General features: G+C 61.5%; 2 protein-coding genes across 2 annotated transcripts in view; both read right to left on the bottom strand.

Annotated features, from left to right (window-relative positions):
• Positions 1 to 185: 185 nt before the first annotated feature.
• TBX2 (T-box transcription factor 2) lies at positions 186 to 8,584 on the bottom strand. Its single transcript, XM_021704250.1, has 7 exons — positions 8,190 to 8,584; positions 6,787 to 7,054; positions 5,663 to 5,809; positions 4,368 to 4,444; positions 4,104 to 4,267; positions 3,007 to 3,644; positions 186 to 872 (listed from the first exon to the last, which is right to left on the bottom strand). Exons 1-7 carry the CDS (start codon positions 8,582 to 8,584, stop codon positions 420 to 422), a joined length of 2,142 nt encoding a protein of 713 aa, XP_021559925.1. The 3' UTR covers positions 186 to 419.
• A 7,457-nt stretch (positions 8,585 to 16,041) lies between these two features.
• Positions 16,042 to 23,029, bottom strand: part of BCAS3 (BCAS3 microtubule associated cell migration factor) — a 602,596-nt gene continuing 595,608 nt past the window's right edge. The window contains exons 24-25 of the mRNA XM_044921944.1: positions 20,177 to 20,267; positions 16,042 to 16,845 (exon numbers count right to left, since the gene is read on the bottom strand). Of these exons, the coding sequence (XP_044777879.1) occupies positions 16,809 to 16,845; positions 20,177 to 20,267 (128 nt within the window). The 3' untranslated portion in view covers positions 16,042 to 16,808. The remainder of the gene's footprint in view (positions 16,846 to 20,176; positions 20,268 to 23,029) is intronic.

Here is a 23,029-nt window from a genome sequence, read left to right as displayed (position 1 = left end):
ATTCTCAAGCGGTCCAGGCCCAAGGCTAGGGGCTCTGCGCTTCTCTCCGAGGCTCCCATCCCTGACTCCTGCACCTTCTGGCTCTGGAAGAGGCTGCTGGGTGGGGCGATGAGGCCTGCCCACAGCGCCAGAGGACCCAGAGGGGCCCCTGGCCAATGCCACCTTGCCACTGGAGCAGATCTGGACCGTGACCAGTGGCTCCTAAGCGACCGCGTTCCCGGCAGCTGGGCTCCTTGTGAGGCCCAGGGAAATGTCCCAGGCCCTGGCTGGCTGGTCGGGCGGGCCTCTGTTCCGGCTGCTGCAGCCCGCTTTTGCTCCTTTATGTAAATAAATACCCATTCTGTGCTGTACACGTGCCAAGCAGCAGGGGCAGGCAGCCCGGGAGGTCTGCGTGGCAGCGGAGCCGCTGGGCAGCCCCCTCACTTGGGCGACTCCCTGCCGGGGGAGAGGGCTCGCTGGCTCTCCAGCCCACTCACCAGTCTCTGGATGCTCTGCAGTTCACTGGCCGCCTCTTTGGCTGAGCCACTGGGTGACAGGGCACCCCGGGAAGGGGCCCCAACCTTGCGGAGAGCCAGCTCCGGCAGCGGGCTGGGCTCCCGGCTGTTGCCGCCGGCAGCCTTGGAGCCCTCGGCCGCCAGCCCAGTGGTGAGGAGGCTCGCGCCGGGCGGGAGCGTTACCGGGATCTGGTAGGGGCTGAAACGCAGGCGGGGCCGGGCACTGCCCAGAAAGTGGCTCCGGGACAGGGAGCCGGCGGCGGCGGCAGCTGCAGCCGCAGCACTGGTCGCTGGCAGAGCAGAGGCCGCGGCCGCAGCGGCTGCCATGTACGTGTAGGGGTAGGGGAAGAGGCCTCCGAAAGTGGGCATTGGGATTCCCTGAAAGAAACAGAACAAGACGAGGGTTAGGCATCCTGCCTGAGGTGTTCTGAGGGGAAGCTGGGGGCTGGGGGGTGGTCTACCAGCACCCGACGGTTCTAGGAATAGAAGCCCAGAGCTCCCAGAACTGTAACCCCAAGCAGCACAGGTAGGCACGAGCCAGGATGCTGGGGCCAAACCCCGTTAGAAGGGAGCCCACTTCGGGTGATGAGGCAGAGGTCTGGCGCCGTCCAGCTCTGTGCCAGGTATTACAGTACGAGTGAGGGAAAGACAGGCCAGGTGGCCGAACTTGGCAAAGGCCTAGACGGGGGAAACTGGGCAGGCACAGAGCCAGGTGGCAAGCCGGCAGCTTTGGCTGTCTTGGGCGGTTCTGCTCACTTAGAACAGTGTCCTCCCCAGCCCTGCTTTCTGCAGGTGGCCCCCAAAGGACTGAGGAAGCACAGGCAAGGGAGGGGAGGAGCTCTGTAAATTCTCCTTTTACCTGCCTGCCTGCTCAGGGATCTCCTGCCTGGGCCAGGAGAAGAGCATAGATGCCAATCCGCTTATAAACTGGCCTGGATATTCTACAGAGAACTCCTGGCGGCACCTCAGTGGCAGCTGAGGAAGGAATTCAAAGTCTGCCTGTGGAGAGCACAGTAGCCAGGAGACCCTGGGTAAACACCGTCTGAGTCCGTGAGGCCCGACTTTTGGATTATCTGACCTTTGAGATAATGGCTCACTCCCCAGAGTATGAAGGTATGGGGAGGAGTGCAGGGAGCTGACTGCGCTGGGCTTCCAGGGAGCCTCGGGCCTGGCTCAAGCAGGGAGAAGGAGAGAAGTAGCTTAGTCAGGAATGAGAAAATATCCTTCCCGAGAAGGTCAAGCCCTGCTGGGCTTTCAGTCCTGGCATCTCAGGTGGGGAGGAGGGAGGGAGGCTTCAGACCTCCCCAAAGCTGGCTCTACCTGATGGCCAGGGCCAGGCTACCCTGGCACAGGAAGGTGACCACTAGCAGGATACCCAGTGATGCCTCCTGAGTGCCTACTCTCAACCTGGTCTTGCACCTGTTGCCCAGGCTGTACCTAGAAGCCCTGACTTCCCCATGACCCATGCTGGGGAGGAGGCATTCGCATACACACAGAATCAAGGATGCACATTAAACCTCCAAGCCCTGAGCTCCATTTTCCAGAGGCTGCCTTGCCATCTCAGAGCCACAGATACACGTGATGTGAGTGCTTCCCTCACTCCACACATCCCTGACACTGAAAAACCCACTTCAGAATGCCCTCCCCCACTTCCAAAGTATCTGCTTCTGAACCAAAGGAGCCTTCTGAGACCTGAACTGCTATTTTCCTTCCCTTAAGATAAGATCTCAAGGGTTCAATTTGCCAGAAACCTCAGAGGGAAGAAAATGAATGTAGAGATTCCAAATCTTTCCACAGGGAATATTCCACCCAAGCAACCAAAGAGGCCGCTCTCCCCGTTGGATCTCCGTATTTTGCTGCTGGCCAGTTTCATAAAGTCTCCCCTGGGAGCTCAGAATTTCAGCCTGGGCCTGGGGAACTGAGCCCCTCTTCCCTGAGATGTGTGGCTGGAGGAGTTAGGAGACCCAAGGTGGGGGGGGGGGAGGAACAGTCCTGTTCTTTGTCAGGTCAGAGGACTTCCTGGAGGGCCTGAAAGGCGCCAGAGGCATCTGAGAGGTGGGTCATTGTGGTGGTCGATTGTCCAGAAAATATTGCAAATTTTCCTACTCCCTTTTTCCAGGCATCTAAGCCTTTCAGGGACTGACAGTGAGCCAAGAGTTTTTGTTTCCAAGAGAAGTGTCCTGAGGCCAGGAAAGTGGACTTCACAAAACCCAGAGGCAGATCCAGTCTGTCAGAGGAAGAGTCTAATGGGTGCCACTCGGTGCTGGAGGCATAGGGAAGGGACCCCCAAAGAGGGTCAGGGACTTGTCCAGAGTCACACACGAGTCAGAAACAGTGCTCTGGCCAGACCCTAGACCTACAGTCTTAGTCTCCCTGCATCTAGGTGTCCTGGAGAGTGTCCATCGGGTCTTGCCAGGACAGAGTCATTGCCCGCGGGAAGCTCAGAGCCCCCGTGGCACCCTCGGGCCCTATGCCCACCTCGCTCTTTCTCCCTCCAGATCACAGGCCTTACCTGAGATGCCAGCATATGCTGGGAGAGGTGGAAAGGGAAGGGCGCAGCAGTGCTTGCGGCGCTGGCCGCGGGACCCAGCCCGCCTGCGTCCAGCCCGGTGGCGGCCCCTGGCCCGCCTCCTCCACCACTGCCGCCGCCGCCCGCCACCGAGGCCAGCAGGTGACCCATGCCCATGGCGGAGAAGGCTCCGGGGCCCATGGCGAACTGTCCCGGGTGCAAGAAGAGCGGCTGGCCGGCCCCCAGCGGCCCGAAGAACTGCTGCCCGTGCAGATGGCCAGAGAAAGCCAGGCCCGGCAGGTGTCCGGCGCCCAGGGGGGACGCACTGTCCGTCTGCACCACCAGCGGCGCCAGGCCGGGCTCCTTGCCCTCGCCCGCCTCCTTGCGCCCGTCGTCCTTCCGCCTCGCTTCGGCGCGCTCCTTCTCTAGGCTCCGCAGGCCGAACGGGCCGTCCCCGCCGCTCTCCGCCTGCTCCTTGCCCCTCTCCGGGCTGGGCCGCTCCCGGGCGCGCTCAGGTTCGGTCAAGCGAGGGGGGCTGCCGCTGTCCAGGGCCGGGCTGCGGCCTAGCGCCGGCCCCGCGCGCTCCTCGCTCAGCCTCTCTGGCTCTGGGTCGCTGTCCGCGGCGCACGACTTCTCCTCGGCTGCGGGGAGAGAGGACGCGCGAGGTCACAGGGGCCCGGGAGGAGACAGACGCGAGGCCTCCCCCGGCGTCTGGGCCGGGTCGGAGAGACTGGGAAAGGCCTGCTCTCGGGGAAGCCGCGTCCGAGGAGCTTCTAGATCCTCGCCGGGCAGGGGGCAGCTGCAGGTCACCTAATCTCAGGCCCCGTATTTAGAGCTGGAGAAACGGAGCCGTGTAAAGGAAACTCACTGCCAGAGTCACACAGCGCCCGGGGCCTGGCTCGGAGTCCAGCCAGATCGTCTAGCTACGGGGGACCGCCCCTCCCAGGGAAGGCCTGGGTCGGATGCCCCGTCCCAGACACACTGCTGACGGTTACCCGGTTACCCGACGCTGAGCAAAGAGCCAGCCCGGCGCCTTGAGGAGTCCCTCCCTTCCACCCCCCCCCCCCACCTCCACCCCCGTCCGACCACCCGACCCTCACCTCGGGTTCGATGCAGGCGCAGGGGACTAGGCGCTGACCCCGGGGAGGTTGGCGGTTCCCGCGCGGGGGCAGGGTCGCAAGACGAGGCGTCCGACTCCGCGCCGTCGCGCTCGGGCTTGCAGTGTTCCTCGTACAGCCGCAGGGACGGCAGCGTCAGCTGCTTCCTGGGGATGAGCGGAGGGAGCGGGTCAGAGGCGCGTGCACACAGCCCCGCGTCCTGCTCGCTTAGGCACCCTGCGTGGAGCCGGCTGGCTCACCCCTCACCTTTTCTCCCGCCGGCCATTCCCGGTGTCCCGGAAGCCCTTGGCAAACGGGTTGTTGTCGATCTTCAGCTGCGTGATCTGCGGGGGGGATGGAGGGGGCGGCGCCAGGTCAGGAAGCGGCTCCTCCAGCCTGGCCTGGGGCACCCCGAGGTCAGAGGAGGCCGGCCCAGAGGAGAGACCCGCGAAGGTCCGCTTGGTACCCGCCCGCCTGGGATAGGACGCTCCCAGCCGGAGGACGAGGTGAGGCCGGCGGGCCTCGCGGGAAGCCACAGGGGTCTCTCCTCCTCCAAAAACTTTATTCGAAGGCATATTCTCTTACCTTCCACACACAAGCCCAAAGCTGTGCGCAGAGCAGAGGTCTGCCCAAGCATGCACCCAGGGCCACTCGGTCACTCAAGTTAAACAAACCGGGCATCTGAGCAGGCGCGCACAGGGACAGCAGAGCACACGCAAGTCCACACCACAGGCACAGATCACACCCACGGGCCCGCGCACACGCAAGCACACACAGACAAAACAAACAAGTGCCCACAGAACCAAACGAATCCGCACACCTCCACACGTATCCAAGGCGCCCAAAAGGTTGCCCGCATACCCGCATACACATCGTCTCACAAAGACAAAAAGAATGACGGGCAGGGCACTTGGACACTCTCTGGAGAGGGGTACACACGGGCACAGGCCCAGAGGGAGTGCTTCTCTGCCCCTCTAGAGAAAGAGTGTAGAAAGGCAGCAAGAAGAAAAAGCCCTTTAACTTAGAGGAAAAGTCTCTAAACACCTCCCAAGGGGTTGGGGCCTGGTTGGATGGGGGGGGGGGTGCTTTGGGAAGCTGTGTCACCTGTCCTGCCCTCTGGCACCCCTGGGAGAGTGAAAACTGGGCCCTGGGTTCCTATCGCTGGTTTCCAAGCCGCCAGGAAGCCAGGGCAGATTGCCTCAGGCTCCCTCTCTTCATTTAAATTCCCATCCCTGAGCCAAGAAATAAACGAATAAAATGTAAAAATGTCAGCGCGGTCCCGGAGTCTCTGCTAATTGCTAAGTAAACATCCCCACCCCAACGAGCGCCCAGCTGTTCGGGCGCCCGGGGAGCCTGTGTGTACGTGTCACCGACTTGGGAGGGAGCCTGGGGGATTTCGGTGGGTGCTGCGTTTACGGATGCAAGACTTGGTGCTGGGGAGTGAGCTGTGAGGGCGCAGGGTGGGTCCTGGCGGCTTGGGGCAGATGTGAGTGATGGCTTGGAGCCTGCAGGTGTAAGGGGGCGTCGGTGCAGGGCCTGGGCCCGCTGCCCACCCAGCGCACCTTGTCATTCTGGTAGGCAGTGACCGCAATGAAGTCGGTCTCCGGGAACACGTAGGTGCGGAAGGTGCTGTAGGGCAGCTTCAGGATGTCGTTGGCTCTCACGATGTGGAAGCGCGGTTGGTACTTGTGCATGGAGTTCAGGATCGTCTGTGGGGAGGGCGCGGGTCAGCCGGAAGCCCCCAGCCTTTGGCCCCGGCACTTCTACTCCCTGGGGACCCAACCTCTTTGCAAGTCTCTGTCTCTTTCTTCGTCTGCCTCCTGCACCCCCTCCTCTGTGATTTTCTCCTGTCTTCTCTGCCCCTTTTCTCGCCTATATTTCTTTTTCTTCTATTTTCTCCTCTCAGTTTTCTTTATCGCAGTTTCTCTTTCTCCACTTAAAAAAATTACCCCAGTTGAAAACAGAAATAAAAAAAAAAAAAAAAAAAAAAAAAAACCACTCTTAACCTCTCTTCCTGGGCTCATTGCTAAGCCCCTAGTAACTCCACCGAGAGAAGATGTGGACCTTCCAGGGGCTCAACGACTGCCCTACCTCTGAATGGGCAGTCCCTTTTGCCCCATCAACTCCCCCCTCCCATTCACTGGGGGCCTGGCTCAGGCAGAAACGGAGAGAACCCCCAAACTCCCTCCTCCTGGTGGGGCATCTGCCTGTGGGAGGAGGGAAAGGAGTCTTAGGATGTGAAGGGGGCTGGTTTAACTTTTGAATCTCCTAGTTTGGGGGGGGAAATGGGGACAGGGGTCAAGGGGAAGGGCAAGGAAAAGCTGAGGTCGGGGGCAGGACTTCCAAGCTCAGCAGTTAAAGACCAGAGGCTGCACAAATGAGTCCCGGTCGCACCTGCCTCCCGCTGGGCTCTAGGAAGAGCTTTGGCAGGCCTGACCCCAGCCGAGATTATGAGCAGCCTGGAGCTTACCGCCCCACAACCCCTTCATTCCCCAGGCCTGCGGAGCCCTCTGGGCCCAGCGTCAGCCAGCACAGGCCACAGGGCAGTGACCCGAGCAGGGGCACTCCGAGGGTTCGGCCAGCGCTCCCCTCCGGGGAATCCCGCCGCCTGCTCTCCCGCCCCCACCCCCTGCGGCACCGGATGCGCAGTATCCGACCCCCTTCCCTGCGCCCGCCCAGCACTCACGAAGCCATGCTTGTCGGAGATGTTGTTGGTCAGTTTCAGCTTGTGGAAAGCCACAGGCTTGGCCATCCACTGCTCTCCCGTGGCCGGGCTGTCCGGGTGGATGTACATGCGTTTGGGCATCTCAGGGTCGGCCTTTCCCGCCACCATCCAGCGCGAGTTATGGAATTTATACCGGCAATCGTCAGCGGCCACAATGTCCATGAGCAGGATGTATTTGGCCTTCTTGTCCAGGCCGCTGACTCGCACCTTGAAGGGGGGAAACATCCTCCTGCGGGAAAGGGGAAGGGGAAGACTCCATGGAACCCGGTTTTATGTCTGAGGACCCCACTCCCGGGCACGCACCACTGCCAGGAGCTTCCTCATCTGTGTTTCCCTGCTGTCGCTGCTTTGCCCCCATCTCACTGCCTGGGAGACCCCACCTGTGGTTGTTATTCCTGGGGGATCCCATTTCCGCTTGTCAAACCCTCTCTTACTATAGGGTTTCCCATCGGCCCTATCCTCAGGTCTGGTGACTGTCTTTCTCCCTCATCCGAGATGAAAGCCGATGTCCAGGAAAGAAATCCAGGCCCCCCTAGAATTACACCTGCTTCTTTTGAATCTCCCCAAAATTCATTCAGGGGATATGCCCACGGGGACTGAAACTCCCAAAAATAAAACCAGAAGATGTTTGCTTGGGGAACTGGGTTACAGCCGAACAAGAAACTTAAGTTTCGGGGGAAGAGGGTGAACCTGAGGCCTGGATTCTCCGTGGCTGAGTCGAAGGGTGGAGGCGTGGGGACTGTGATTTTCTTCTGGCTTTAAGGCCTAGAGCGGTGTGTGAGCAGGGAGCTCCTCGCTCCGTGGGCCGGGACAAGGCTCCCAGCCCAGGTCAGGCGGCAGCTGGGCCCTCTCGGGGCTTACTGCCGGAACGGAATGGCGGGCTGGAATCAGCTGGCCAGCCTGGGCCTAGCATGGTGCGAGTCTCATTCTGGGTTCCAGGGTCAGAGGACAATCCGGGAGATGCTGCACCTCCCCGGAGCTCCGAGAGCCAGACCCGGAGGCAGGAGAGCGAGGCGGCAGGGCTGAGGAGCCGCAGCCGAGATCTCGGAGACCCGCCCGGGGCCGAGCCTCGGGGCCTCCTCGGCTTTGGGACTCAGAAAGGTTGGGACTATTCTTTAGGATCGTGTTTTCGTTTTATTTCATTCGGGAGATTTTGATGGTTTAGTTTTAAAAAATTCGCTCAGTGCCAAATGAGAAAAGTCAACTTGGATGTCTGTGGGAGCTAAGCGTGGCGCCGGGGCCCGGGCCGGAGCCGGAGCCGGGAGCCGCGAGCCGCGAGCGGCGGGTTCGGCGCTGGTCGGTGCTGTCGGGTGCCCCAGCCCGCCCGCCCGCCTGCATGCCCGCCGGCCAGCCAGCCGCCCTACCTCCCAGACTTGGTGATGACCATCTCGGTGCCCAGCTTGTGGAACTGGTCCCACAACTCCTTGGCCTCCAGCGTCACCTTGGGGTCGTCCTCCACCTCGTCCTCGGGCTCCAGGCTCTTAAGCGAGCGCAGATGCGCGGCGGGCGGGTGCGGGCCGAGTGCCGAGACGTGCAGCCCCGCCTCGGCCGCTGCCGCCGCCGCGGCCGCCGCGGCCGCCGCCCCCGCCAGGCCCGGGTCGGGCAGCGGCTTGGCCAGCGCGCCGGGCGGCAGTGCGAGCGCCGGGAAGAAGGAGGGCTGCGCCGCCGCCAGGAAGGCGGACATGGGAAAGTCGGCGGGCCGTGGCGCGTGGAACGGGTGGTAAGCCATGGCGCTGGCCGCCAGCGCCGGCTCTCTCATCGGGACATCCGGCCCAGGCGCCCAGGGGCCGGGGCCGGGGGCGCGCGGCTCGGACCCCCGGCCCGGGCGGCGGCGCGCGCGGAGGAAGGGCGACTCGGGTGGCAAGCGCAGCGGCGGCTTCTCCCGGCTCCCCGTCCGGCGCACGGCGAGGGGCGCTGGGCTCTGGGCGCGGGGGTGGCGGGGGCTCTGAGCGGGGCTGGGCTGGGCTGGCCCGCTCCGGCGCCGGGGACCACGCGCGACTGGTTAGATCTTGTCGTGATCTCTGGAAAACTGTGACTATCTCACATGTCCTGCCCTGCTCGGATCCCCTGCGCTAACGAGCCAGGCCCCCCTTGATTGCTGATTTTACGCTTTTTGGACCAATTGTGGGTCTCCGGGGGCGGGGTTTTGACAGCTCAAGCCAAGCTCCGGCCGGGAGGGGGGGCCTGGGGAGAAGGTGTCGGAAGCCTCAGCAGTAAGAAAACATGTCAACAGAATAAAATATTAACCAATGACGGGCCAGCGGGCCCCGAGACCCCTCCCCCTGCCCCGGCCCCCACCCCGCCGCCCGCGCCCGCGGCTGCCTGCGCCCGGACGGGAAAGCGCGGCGGGCCGACCCGACCCGCCGAAAGGGCCTGAGGCGGGGGGCGCCCGGGTCCCAGGGCCCTGGGGAAGGACCCCCAGCCGCACGCCGGCTCCAAGTGCAAAGCATTGACACGGCCCCGAGAGGAGAGGGGGCGCCCTCCTTCTCCCTCGCCCGGCGGCCCGGCCGCTCTGGCCCGCGCCCCAGCTTGGCCTCCGACCCCGCTCTCCGCGGCGGCGCCGCCCGGGGCCCCTGCACTCCGGCGGGGGCTGGAAAGAGACGCCGGTGGGCGGGCGAGTCGGGAGGCGCGGGCGGCGGAGGTCCTGGAGCGGAACCCAGGTGGCGGGAGCCGGTGAGTGGAGCGGTGGTAGAACCCCGGCGGGGCCGGCGTGGGCGGGAGTGGGACGCGGCCTTGCGCTCGGGAAACGCGGGTACCCCCTGGCCCGCGCCTCCCCCTCACAGGAAGACTCGGGAGGAACGTGGAGTTCCCGGCAAGCCCTGAACTCAGCCCAGTATCTGTCTGCGTCCCGGATCCAGTCCTGAGCCCTCCGACGGCCGGGAGAACCGGTCCTCGGGGCTAGGAAGGTGAGCGCATCTCCCGCCGAGCACAGGGAGGCGCGGCGCGGGCTGATCCCGGTTCCCAGATTCTTGAGCCGCGACCCAACGAATTTTCGCCGCATCCGGTACCGGAGACCCAAGTCTCCCTCATCCTAAACAGCGGCATCGTCTCTCCGCTCTCCGCCACGTTCTTACAGTTTGTTTCCGTCTCTCCGAAGCGTAGGTCTCCCAAGTTCAGTAGTTCGGAGCAACGAGTGTGAGGGTCGGAGGGTCTGCGCACACCTGTGGTTGAATCCACCCGCCCCCCCAGTCTTCGTTCTTCAGGAACCCCACTATTTCCCCCCGCCCTATGGTGTGTGTGTGTGTGTGTGTAGTGCCCAGTACGGTGGTGCCCACTGTGCGCGGCGTGAGCCGCAATTTAAGGAGTGCGCCCAGGGAGTGAAGAGGCCACACACCTGCCTTGAGTCGGGCTCGGGCGCTGACACTCAGACTGATTCCTGGTGGTCGTGTTCTAAAGGACAAGAAGGACCACATAACTACACATGGGTGACACTCGTGCCCGCACAACCTATATAAGTGCGCGCGAGTTCGGCTGGCGAGGGCCCTGTGCCCGCGTGGTAGACGCGTACAGCCCACATCCAACAGTGACCCAGGCAACACTGCCCATCCATTGCGCACACCCAGTCACAGGGCACCTTGTCGCGGCACACTTGGACCTGGCATGTAAAGCCTGATGGCTTGGAGCAGTGCGGATTAGGGACCGGCCACAGCTGTTTGACCTCCGCGACCTTTTTTCTACTTTTCCAAGCCAGTCCCGGAGCCCTCGCAGCTCCCTTACCCGGCTCGCGAACGAGCGCCGCCCCCACAGAGTTTCTCTTCACGACCCTGCTCGTGGCTGGGTCGGGTCCCTCCTCTCTGAGTGCCTCCTCTCTGTCCAGAACGAATCTTCGACTCCGCGCCGCGCAGTCTACGCAGAAGGGGCAGGATCCGTTGCAGCTTTGCACAAAGTCCTGCCGGCTCCATTTAGGCGGGATATGGCCCCTCAGGGAGGGACGTGTGTGGGCAGGTTTGCGCAGTGGGTGAGGTGACCAGATAATAGGGCAGCGTTCCTTAGCCAGGAATCCGGGGACGGGCTCTGGGGAATCCGTGAATACATTTGCAAAGTCGTGCGTGTACACATACTTTTGTGCCCATAAGAATGTGTGTACACCTAACTGTGCAATTTGGACATTTTCTTGGGAAAGGTCCGTAGCTGGTCCAGGGGTCCAAGGCCGGGAGAGTTCGAAACACGCTGGCCTGGGTTGTTTGCCGAAGAACCCCGGCGACGGTGCATGGCTGCATTTGGGGACCACGATCCCACCTGGCCACGGCCACTGGGTCACCGACTTGCCCTCCCGCGGCCACAGGCTCTTTCCGGCCAGGCCCCTGTCGTCTGCCCTGCCTTTCCGTCCCGCAACCAACCTGAGATCTTGCTACAGGCGCTCTCAAGATTCTGAATCTACCCCCCAGCCAAACTCTCCACCGAGGAATATCCTTGACTCCTCGAAAACCCACGGAGGGGAGGCCCAGGAGGCCTCGGAGCGGCGCCTTGAGGCTTCCAAGCTCCTGCTCGGCCCCTCCCCCACCTGGGTCTACCCCTCTTCCCCTTCCCGGGAACAGGCGCCTCTAGGGGGGTCCCCGGGGCTGAGAGTTCGTGTCTCTTTAAGAGGCCCCGGGGGGCGCCTCGCAAGCCGCCCGGGGCTGGAGGGGGGAGGGCACGGGAGGGGGCGGCTGGCGCCAGGCGGCCGAGGCTCCACAACAAAGCTCCGGCCCCTGTCACTTCGCATCGGCCGGGCCCCGCAGACGGGCGGGGGACGCGCGCTCAGCTGCCCCTCCCTCTCCCAGGCAGTCCTGGGTCCGGGCGTCGGGCGGGCGCGGGCCTCCCGGCCTCCAGCCGGTGGTTGTGCGCCCCCAGTACGCTCCGCGATTCCCGCAACAAGGAAATCGGGCGCGGGGGTGGGGGGGGGTGGCGGCCTGGGCCGGGTGGTGCCTTGGTCCTGAGCCTGGCTGGGCCGCCCGTCCGTCCTTGGCCCCGTAACATTTCGCGGGGTCAAGGCCACTGTTGGGGCCTTCCCGGGGTTGGGCCTCGCCGGTGTCTTTGCTCTGTGTGACTGGCCGTGGACCTGAGTGCGCCCGCGTGGATGGCTTAGGGGTATATGGTCAGTGGCACAGGGGACGTGCGTCGGGTAACGGGGCGCTGTCGTGAGACGAGTACTAAGGATATGATTGTGCCCGGGCTAAGCTCAGGTGACGTGTGTGGCCTATGCGTGTGACCAGCAGTGGAGGTGCCACTGGGCGCCTGTCCCCATCTTGGCGCGTTGTGTGTGTGTGTGTCTGTGTGTGGTGGGGGGTGCGGGGGAAGACACAGAGTTGCTTCCCAGCCCCGCGCTTCCCGGCCCGACCCGCGCCTCCCGGAGTCTTGGCGCCAGCCAGCCCCGTTTAGCTGCCGGGCCCGGCTCCCCCGCAGTCCCGGCTCTGGCTGGGGTGGGGGCCGCGGCCTCGATGACCCCGGCCCGCAGCGGCCCGGCCTGTCCCGTCCACTTAGACAAATTGCGGCTGACAGGCGCGCAGTCTCTCTGGAGTCGCCGCCCGCCCGACGCCTCCCTCCCGACCCAATTACCCCGCGCGGGGTCGGGCCAAATGGCTGGGATGGGGGGCGTGGGGAGAGCGGGAGGCGCGACCTCTTCACGGCCCGCGTGGTGGCCCCGGCCTTGCTCCAGGAAAGGCGGCGGGGACACTTTTTCCGGTGAGGTCCCGGGAAGTGCCTGGGCAGACACGGCCCGTGTGGCCCAGTCCCCAGTCTTCCAGGCTAATGCGAAGACGAGGCCCCTCCTGGCCGCTCGGGTTCAGGACCTACCCGGCCTTTGAAGGGGGTCGCTTTACACCCGATGGCGAGGTGCGTCGGCCGGCAACCCAGGGTGCGTCCCCTCCGGCCTTTAGACGACTTCCCCAGAGTTTTGGGGGCCCTATAACCCTGGGAGCTCCAGACTATTAGCTGCTCTGGGGTCTTAGTCCCTTGGTGGCCGCTGTCTGCTTGGGAGCAGGGGTCGGCCCAAGTGAGGTGTACGTGTGTGAACCTGCGAGCGCGTGGACGTGCACAGCTGTGAAATGGTTGGGTGTGGGTGCTTGGGATCACGGTGGTGAGAGCAGGTCATGCTGTTGCGGGGCTTGAGAGAGGGGGCAAATCTCTTTTTGGGGGGGCAACTCTCTTAAAGGACCCTTAAGACCAGCCCACCTGAGAGAGAGGGGGCGGGGCTGGCCTGCGCGCGCTCGCCGGGGTCTGGATTCGCTTTCCCAAACGCTTTCGCAGGGAGCGGCCCGGGATTTCCTGGCGCAGCGTCGTCGTCCCGGGCAGCGCCTCACCATCAGGGTTCCAGCTGGGTCGTACCCGCCCTCCCTTCCTCGAGGTAGAGCTACCTGGCCTGTCTGGTCAGCCTCGGGGCCTCCAACCAACCTTTTGCCTTTTTAAGCGGTAACTTCCTCTCTGCTGGCTTCAGCCTGGTTGCTCTTCTTGGCAGGACGCGCACCTCTCCCCCTATTTTACAGATGAGGACCCTGAAGCCCAGAGGGGCAGTAATTTGCCACGCAGCTACCAGTGGCAGGGCTGGGATGGGACCTTGGGACCTTAAAAGAGAGCAAGGCCGTCTCCACTCCTTAGCAGCTGGTGATGTCACCGCTGTCCTGACTTACACAGCAGGGCAACACTGAGATTTCAGGGCCCCACCGTCAGGCTGGGCTCTTGTTTTGAATACAAGACAGACAAGACGCTCTCTCCCTTTGCCCCTAGAGTTTCCGGTTGTAGGTCTGCGGGAGGGGGCCGCCTTTCCAAGTTACACAGGGACAGGGAGCAGCTTCAAACGTCAGCCAGGGGCTGGGTCTGGAAGCTCTTAGGGGTAGGGGATGGAGATGAGTGGGATCAGAGTCTTGGATTGTGTGGGGGCGCGGGACAGGGAGGTCAGCACAGAATCCCACCCTCGAAGGGAACTGGGCGGAGGCATAGGAGGCAGCAAGAAGCAGAACGAGGTCAGATTAGCTGTGTGACTTTGTAACCCTGGCCAAGGCCCAGGCCTTCTCTGGGGCTCCGGCTTCTCATCTGCAAAATCAGGACCAAGCGGTACTCTCTTAAGTACTTTCTAGTTCAGAAATTCTCTGGTCTGTGCAAATCAGAAAAATCAGCCCTTGAGAAACCACTTCCAACCCCAGACTGGCAGCTGCCTGCCCTGGCCTCCGCTTGCTTCCAGAGCCCATACTACTGTTGGACAGAGCGCTCGTGTGCCTGGATTTGCCTTGGGACCATTGGGCCTTCTCTCAAATCAATCCCAGACACTGCCCTCCCTCCTTGAGCTGCCACCCCAGCTCCCATCAGCCTCTTCACAGACCATGAAGATATTTTTTCCTCCATCAAATTGAGAGAAAGTCCATGGTAATTTCCCCTTTGAGCAGGTAGCACTGTGAGAATCAGGGAGATCACATGGCTTCCTCAAGGTCACTCGGTCAGGCCACAATTAGATGCATGTTCTGATGGCCTCCTAGGTGATGGCATCATGGAGGTCTGCTGGGCTGCTGGGGCGGGGGTGGTGAGGTGGAGATTGCCCTTGGTGTTATCTCTAGAGGATAGGAGGCTGGCTGCTCCAGGGCCAGTGGGCAGTAAGGTCCCCCACCCAGGGGCCTAGATCTCACTTCCAGCTGATTACAGGCTGTGGCAGGGTCCATAACCTCCCCAATTAGCCAGGGGCCAGGCCCAAGGCCTCTCTGATAACCTGAGCCCTGTGGCAGCCGCCATGGGGCCAGCTTATCTGGCCTTTCTTATCCTCCCCCTTCCCCCACATACTCAAAGACTTGCCCTGGCTGTGAGCAGATGAATAACCAGATTGTCCTGCAAGCTCAGCCTGCAAGTCCAGCCCTACACCCACAACTTTCCCTGACTGGAGGAGGCCACAGATGTTTTGCACCCCCTGGAGGGAAAGGGCTGAGCCAGGGAGGACTCCTGACTCTAAGCTCCCAGCCAGTTCCCTGCATGGTTGGAGAGAGCTCCCGGCTCTCCATCTTTGCCCCAACCACGAACCCACGTGGAGGCAGAGGGGCTCACCTTTCCTAGAGCTCTGGACCCATCCCCAGGGAGCCAGGCCACGGGGCAGCCTGGCAGCACCCCCTCCCTGACCTCTTTTGGGCGGAAACACTGGTCTGGCGGGGGGTCGGGGCTGTGCCAGGCACATCAAGGTCTCTGATTCGGCCCAAATGGGGGAAAAGCTGCTGCTAGTCTGGCAGCCCCCAGGGGCCGTGCCCAGACCTGCTTACGTTCCCAGCATGCCTCTCTGCAGCCTGTGATTGCTTACCTACCACCATTGCAGGCCCCAGACGGGAGGGACTGGCTTCAGCCACCCTATCTACATAAGGCCGTCTACTCAGCCTGCAGAGCCCACTGTGATTCAGGTTCCGCTTCGCCCAATATGCCCAACTGACCCGGTGGCGGGCACTGATGACAAAATCTCTTCTCAGGTGTCATGGGGTGCACGTGAAGGGGGCACAGACCCCAGGAGCTACTCCGGCTCCATCTGGACGGTTGCATGGGAATCCCGGCTTGTGAACTCAACTCTCCCGAGGCTGTTACATTAAACTTTACCCCAAACCACACCTGGCTCAGTGGGTTTTCTTCAATCCTCCCAGGCCCCTCTGGGTTCTCAGGGAAGAGGGGGGACTGGGGCTCGCATTAGTCTCCTTCCTGCTCGATACCCCTTTTTGCTCCTCCTGTTCCCATCTCCTTCCTGCCTTTCAAGTCAGGTCTGGAATTGGGAAGGGGTGGGAGAGCAAAATCAGGAACCTGTCATCCAAGGTTCTAGCCAGGATTCATGAGACCTACCTACACCTGACCATCCTTCCACTTTCTGAGTTGGAAAAGAGAAGCAATTACAAGGTGCCTGCCCCAAAGATAAGGCTAGCATCCTCAGGAGGCTCTCTGTCCCCCAGCAGCCCCCCACCCCCACCCCCACACATGTCAAGGACTGGACTGACCCTGACTGCCGCAGCCGGTGGGGGGGGGGGCTCCTGGCCTGTGTGGGGCCTCTTGAATTCACTGGCTCTGGTAACCAGCAAGAAGTTTGGAGAATGAATTTAAATTCGGCCCTACCCAGATTGCAGAGCAAACATTCTCCTTCCCCTTCCTACCCCCTCACTGACCCTCCAATCAGTTGCTCATGTCGAGGCAAAGGGTGCTGGGAGCAGGGACACACGGTCGGGTCCACAGGACTCTGCTCGGGGCTTGGAGAGGACCCTGACCCCAGCAACACAGGGATGGACACCAATTATAGCGTGATTTATTGGACAAGACGTGCACTTTTTGACAGGGCCTTAGTAACCACGGTTTCCTTCACTGGACAGTACAGGACCAGGGTAAAAGGGCTTACAGACAAGAACGACAAATCCTTCCCATGGGCCAAAGGGGAAAGAAAAGAGGAAGGGGGGCTTCTCCTTCCTTCCTCCCTCCTTCGTAATACTCTGGGCCTCAGTTTACCTCATGCCAGAGTGAGGTTGGCCAAGGGAAACTGGGCAGTGCATCTCATAGCCAGGAGTGGGCTGGGGCTGTCCGCTCAGGGTCAAAATGCCCAGCCAGGCCATCCGCGCTCTCCCCTTCCAGGCCCCCCGTGGGTATGGTTAGAAAACACAAAAGTGGATCCAATGCAGGACATCATGTGCAAACGGAGGAGGGGACAGAGCTTCTGCAGTCTCCTTCAGCCAGGGCCCCGCTGATGGGGGACAGAGGTCAGAATGCGCCAAGGTGCTTGGGAGAAGGGGCTCTTCTCCATCCGGGGAGGGTAGGTGGCTGTTGTCACTAAGCTTGGGGAAGGTGGTTGGTGAAAGAGGAGCGGAGACTGAAGGGTAGGACCAAGAGGTGGGCTTCTCCCCCTCCCTCCAGCAGGTGAGTGGGCGGGCCAGTCAGAAGCAGGTTGCTGGTACTACGGGAAGCCAGTAGGGAAGAGGCTGAGGGGCTGACTCTCATTGGTGGGCAGTGGAGATCGGTAGCCATCGAAGTTTCTTGGGATGCTGCCGCTGGTAGAACCTGAGCTGTTACTCAGTGTCTCGATGCTTCCCTCTCGCTGTAGTTCTGTAAGACAAAGGAGAGGACCAGGCCTGGTCAGAGCGGGGTCTGGGGGAGTGGGGCACACCCTGGGCTGGGCTGTCTGCCTGGAGGCACCTTCCAGAGGGGGGATCCCCACCTGCTCCCCAGATGAGCCAGGCAGCAGCTCCGGTCACAGGGAGTTCAGCCGAAGGAGGGAGAAGCTCCCTTGGCTGGCAGAGTCCAGTTTTAGGCCACAGTCTTTCCCTCGTTGTGGGAACCCCTTTAGGCCAGAAGTCTGGCTGCCCTGCTGATTGGTCTGGACCACACTGCCATACATGGGACACGTGCCCACACCTGCACACATACTCATGCTCAGCCAGCATGCTCCCCGATTCCGGAAGTGGCTCCGGTCCTGGATCTACAGGTCAGGCAGGCAGGAGAAAAGCCAGAACACGGCAAGGACTGCAGCTTCCCTGCCTGATCTGTCCCTACCTCTCCTCCCTGGCCCTGCCTGCTCCCGAGAGCTTCCACCCTGGCTTAGCAACTCACTTGCTCACTCATTCTGACCCACACAGTCTGCCTGCTGGCCAGGCCACCACTCATCTCTGGCACCTCCTGGAAAGTATCCTGTTTCCCTGCAGGAGGGAATGCCTGGTTGGAGAAGGGACTATTCCAACGGAGAGAAGGTCCCTGCTTGCCTGCCTGCAGTGCCTCCTTTCTCCCTTTCTCTTAGCCCCCAAGTGTCCTGGGGGCCCCTCGGAATGCAGAGTTGCCCTGGGAAGCAGGTGGGGAGGCTCCCATCCCCTCTGCCGCTCCTTCCTTGGCCCTCCCACAGCCATGCTGCCATCTTGGATACAGCAACTGGTTCTATCTCATTCAGTTGTGGGAACCTTAACTGCCCCCCAACCCCCAATCTCTTGACCTAAGATAGGTACTGGGGCAGGTGGGTTGGGAATAGACTTCCTTGCATGCTGCATACAAGAAGAAGGAATTACTTCTTGGCTTTTGCAAGTGGCTAGTTCCTATCCCCTTTCAGTCCCTCAGAGTGGGCTCTGAGATGTGGGCACACACATCCCCGGGAAGACTCTGGGAGTGTACCCCAAGCCAAGATGTGGTGATCTGCAATTTCTCTTTCTCCAAGGTACACTCGCCTGGGACTGAGAGGGTCTTGCCTCTCCCCCTCAGGAGCTCAGGACCTCAAAGCAAACTTGAAACAGCAAAGTGTGCTTGAGTGTTATACTTGTCTGGTCTGGCTTGAGCCCTTTATCTCCAGCCTGCCCCCGCTCCCAGCACCCTGCCGCCATATGCATGCAGCACAGCTAGCTTTGGTTAGGGGAAGAGTCATGGCCTTCACTCTTGGTCCGGCCATCGGCAGCCAGCCAGGAACTAACCACTGACTCCCCAAAGCACAGAAGCTGCCCAGCGGTAGCAGCCGCAGAATGGGATGGGAGAGTCTGTGCTGCCCTACTTCAGAGCAGGCGCCTGGACCCAGGAGTGAGGGGCCTTCAGGCTGCACCAGCCACATCTGGAACCTCGACACTGGAACCTCTCAGCAGATAGGGGGCAGTGGAAGGAGGGGACTGTGGACACAGGCTGTGGGCCCGATGATGGTCTCAATCTCCAAGAGGCACTGGCTTCCCCTTTGGCCCAGAGACCCTGGGATACGTCAAGAGTTACCTAGATATGGACAGAAAACAGGGCAGGTGGCTACCGCATGAGCTCTGTCTTCCCTGCTCGTTCTCTGGTCTCACCCTAATTTGGGAGTACAGACCCTGTGCCAAGAGAGGGAGAAGATGGGAAAGCAAAGAACAGACCCTGGGATTTCTACGCGGAAGTGTCAGACTCCAAGAAATCTTCCTTCGTTCCCTTCTTTGCCCACAAGCAAGCCAAGGAGTGTGTGGGGGATCCCGGAGGCCCCGTTTGATTTCCGAGACCCTTGCCCTCGTGCACAGCCGTCCTGGCACTAGGGGGCGCTGACAGCAGGGCCAGGAGGGCAGGAGAGAGGCGCACTGGCAGGAGCAAGGAAAGCAGGGGTTTCCTCAGGATCTGGACACCAGGCCCAAGCAAGAAAGCCCCAGATGAAGGAGCAGGGAAGGCCACTAGAATGGGAGAGGCTGGCCCCTTTCCAGAGCTGGGGGACAGGCCCAGAGTTCTTGATGAAGAGTGCCGACACATCCACGCTGCCCAGGAGGCGGAGGAGACTGGAGCCCAGAACCAAGCACGGCACCCCCGCTGCCCCTTGGCACAGGCCCAGGGAAACCCCCTCAGCAGTCTCAGAGGCCCCACTCCGTAAGTCTGAGGGGACGCACCTCATCCCATCATGTGATAGCGCAGGGACAGTGGCCAAAGAAACTTGCTGCTCTTGGGGGCCAGGTATGGCCTGACCGGCCCGGCTCCTATTTTCTCTTCACCGATCAGGCCTGGGGTAAGACGGGAGTGGGCAGACTCCCCCCCTCTCCCCCGCCCCCCCGCACTTAGGCCTTTGATTCCACCTAGATGATTTCAAGAACTCCCTACCGGTCTCCCGACCCCCCGGCACCCCCCTCTCCAACCCGCCATACCAAACCCGAGTGGCTCATCTGCGACACAAACCTCATCTTGCTTTTCCTTTGCTTAAAAACCTTCATCGCTCCTTGAGTCCTCAGCATCAGATCTAAAGTCAGCACTACAACATGGCCTTCCACGACCTGCCCCCAAGACCCCACCTCACTAATGGCACGTTATTGAATTCGAAGCACCAAAGTAAAATGCCCTTGTGCAGTTTTGGGATCTCTCCAGGCTGCCTCAGGCCCCCCGGGGGCCTGTGCTTACGCCATTCCCTTTGACTGAAGAGCCCTTCCCAGGCTCGCCTGGCCCCCAGAACACCTACTCATCTTCCAAAGGTTAGCACAGGTGTCCACGCCTCTGTGAGCCTGTCCTGTTGGCCTGGCAGCGCCGGCCAGGCCCTGCTGGGCTCCGTCCTCACTCCCGCCCCAGGCCCTCTAACACCCCGCACCGTCTGTTCACGTGTGTGTCCCCACCCGGGGGCAAAGCCCCTCGGGGGCTGCTTCTGGGCCTTATCTCTGTTTCCCTCATGCCAACCACAGGGCCTGGAAAACAGCTGGTGCTCAAAAAACATTTCCTGAACGAATGATGTGGTAAGGAGAGGCGGGAGCTGCTCTTCAGCATGGACTATCAGTAAGAGAACCAGGGGCCTGGCTGGACCCGGCACTTTTCTATATGCCTTCTATCACCCCCCTTCTCTCTTCTGAGACAGAACAATGAGTGTGTGTGGAAGAGGAAGTGGAGGAGGGGTGCGCACAGGTCCCCCCCCCTTCGAGTCACCCCGGCCGCCCAGCCCTAGGAGCAAGCGGCAAATGGAAATGTGTGGCCTTACCTTCCTCCATCCCGAACACCTGCTTTGTTACTGTTGGGTTGCTCACGGACGCTGGGCTGTTGGCATTGTTTTTTTTTTCCTTTTTTTTTCCCTTTTGAAAAGAAAAGCATTGAGGAATCTTTTTGGAAAAGATATGGACAACGATTGAGAAGTACACTGATCTCTGCAAGCAGGTGGAGAGGTAGCTAAGGAGGTGTGGGGTGTCACGCTGCGGGGAGGGCAGGCTGGTGGCGAGATTCTGCAGTCAAGGACAGTGACATGCATGTGTAGGGCGGTGGGGGCCAACCCGTCTGGAGGGTCCCAGAGACTGGTCACTGTGGTGACGGAGCTGAAAGCCCCTCTGGCGTGGGGGTGGGGAGAGAGGAGCCGCACACGGAGCACGAGGGCGGAGTGGGAAGGGAGAGAAGGGTGCTGGCAGGCACCCCATGTGGGTGGGCTGCCAGGAGAGGGAGAGGAGACAGTGGTAGGCTGCAGAGTTTTGGGGGACACCTCCAGACCTTTGGACTCAGGGGCCCAGCTTCTGGGCTGCTGCCCTCCTCCCCCAATCCCGAGCCCCCAGGTCTGGGCAGCTCTCCTACAGCCCAGGTGGGCTCGTGGGGAGAGTCTGGCAGCTACCTGCCAGGGCCGGGGGGAGAGCTGGGGGCTCTGTGCAGGGGTGGCTGGGAAAGCACACCCCGCAACCTCTCTACTTGGGAAGAATGCAGATTCCGCTCAGTGGGAAAAAGCCAGCTCTAAAAGAGGTTGCTCCCCAGGCCTCAAAGCACGGTAGGGGATGAGGACTAGTTCCCAGCCAAGGGGCTGGGCTCAGAGAGAAGATAGCTTATTGTGCCCTCACATCCTCCAGTGACTCTGTGCACCCGGGAGTTGGGTGCGCGTGTCCCCCTCTTGCAGACAGCAAAACCAAGGAAGAGTAGGAAGCCACCGGCTCTGGCTGTGCAGTCCCCCTGAGAGGGAACTGGGGCAGCTGCAGGCCCCGGGATGGAGATGTCGGCAACTCCGGGCATCGCTGACTGGCCCGCAGTGCTCCCTGCTGGCTGTGACCACCCATTCCCATCTGCTTCTCATTGGGAAAGGGGCCTGCTATCCACAGATGCCCCTCGATGCCATGGCCAGGGTGGGCAAGCCACAGGGGGTAGGGGGACAACGGAAGGAACAGCAACTACGAGGCAGGCACGGGGCTCTCCTAAGTGAAGGAAAGAGAATGCTCAATCCTCAGGTGGCCCCCACTCCCCATGGAGTCTGGCAAAATTCGAAGGTGTCAGAGGGGGCATGGAGGTGGCTGCCCTTGTTAGGGAGAAGCAGCTCTGGCTCCCTGGGCACGTATGCAAAGGGAGAAGTCACGGTTAAGTCTCTGTGAGGAGGCAGGAGCACGGGCTGGGCTGTGCAGAGCGAGGGAGTCCCTTGGTGGCAGCTCACTCCCTCATCCCACAGCTGGATACTGCAGCCCCTCTGCAAAGGCAGGGGCATGGGGACTGGCTCCTGGGAGCCGTGGGTGGGTGGGTGTGGATGAGCCCGGCAGGGTGCACCGCGGGGAGAGGCAGAGGATGGAGGCAGACGGCGCCTGAGACGGCATCTGGGGGCCCGGGCACGAGGACACCCCCCCTCTGTGGCCTTTCCCTGTGGAGTGATGGTCCCCAAGGCTGCTTCGCCCTTGAGGTTTTCCCTGGGGCTGTCCTCTCCCCTGGATACAGACCCTTTCCTCCCTTGAGGCTGCCCCACATGGCAAGACAGAGACTTCCAGGGACAGGCTGGATGGAAGCCTCTTTTCCCTCATGAGTCACTTTACTAAGTGCCACTGTCTTGGTTCCCCCACGCCCTAGGAAACGCTGGGGACACAGGGACTAGGTGAGCCTTGGAGAAAGCGGGGGAAGCCCAGGTGGGCAGGGGGCCCCCAGTGGGAGGTCAGGAGTGAAGTCCTACTTTGGGCTTGACTGTCTTCAGGCCTCTTCCAGGCCAGATGGCAGTGGGGGCAGCTGGCCAGTCAGAGACCCTGAGGGAAGCCCCTTTGGCGTCTGGTCGGTGGGGGGCGGGCATCGTGGAGAGCCCGAGGCTCAGGACTCAGAGGGAGGCCCGTTAGTGGGATCCAGCGGGGTCGGTGAAGGCAGTGCCGTGCGTGTGTTTGGGAGGAGGGTGCCTGGGACCCCTGGTTCGGCCTCCAGGCAGCCCGGGGACTTCCTCCAGCACGGAAGCACAGCATCTACCGGCGGCTCAGCAGTCAGCCACGTTCTGTACACTTAGAGCCTCGCGATGCTGCTCATTAAAGGGATTAGCGGAGCATGTTTATTGGGCCCTGGCTGCAACCACACACCCCAGCCCTATACTAACCACCCAAGCGGCTATGGGGGGGGGAGGGGGGGAGCATTAGACCTCAGGGCAGAGTCTTACCCTGCACCCACAGCCGGCTTCTGGCAGTGGGAAGGGAGAATGCTCCCCCCTCCCACCCCCCCCATCCCAAGGCCTCAAGGGCCCGGGAAGACGGGAGGGGCAGTGTCTGCCCAGAGTGGGGAGGCAGTTTAGGGAAATGGTTGAGAGCCTAGGCTCCAGCCTGCTGCCACATGGGAGACTTTGGGCAAACATCTCCTGTGCCTCAGTTTCCTGTGCACAAGGATAATAATGTTTGCTTCCTGGTGTGATTGTAGGAATTAAATTAAATAATGTAATGCATGTAGAGTGCATCACAAAGTGCTTAAAGCTTCCCGCCAGCAAATGTGAGTTACTACTATTGTTGCAATTGTATTAGTGATTGTGATTATCCATAGGATCCTCTGGGTCCCTCTCCGTCTTCCCTCTCCAGCAGGTGCCTCTGCCAAACAGGCCCCTATGAGCGGGCCTGCCACTGGAGCTTGGGAAGGA

The sequence above is a fragment of the Neomonachus schauinslandi genome, chromosome 15 (genome assembly GCF_002201575.2).
Source record: "Neomonachus schauinslandi chromosome 15, ASM220157v2, whole genome shotgun sequence".
In the NCBI taxonomy this organism is placed as follows: Eukaryota; Metazoa; Chordata; class Mammalia; order Carnivora; family Phocidae; genus Neomonachus; species Neomonachus schauinslandi.
Note: the sequence above shows the minus strand (reverse complement) of the source record. Positions and strands in the feature narration are given on the sequence as shown.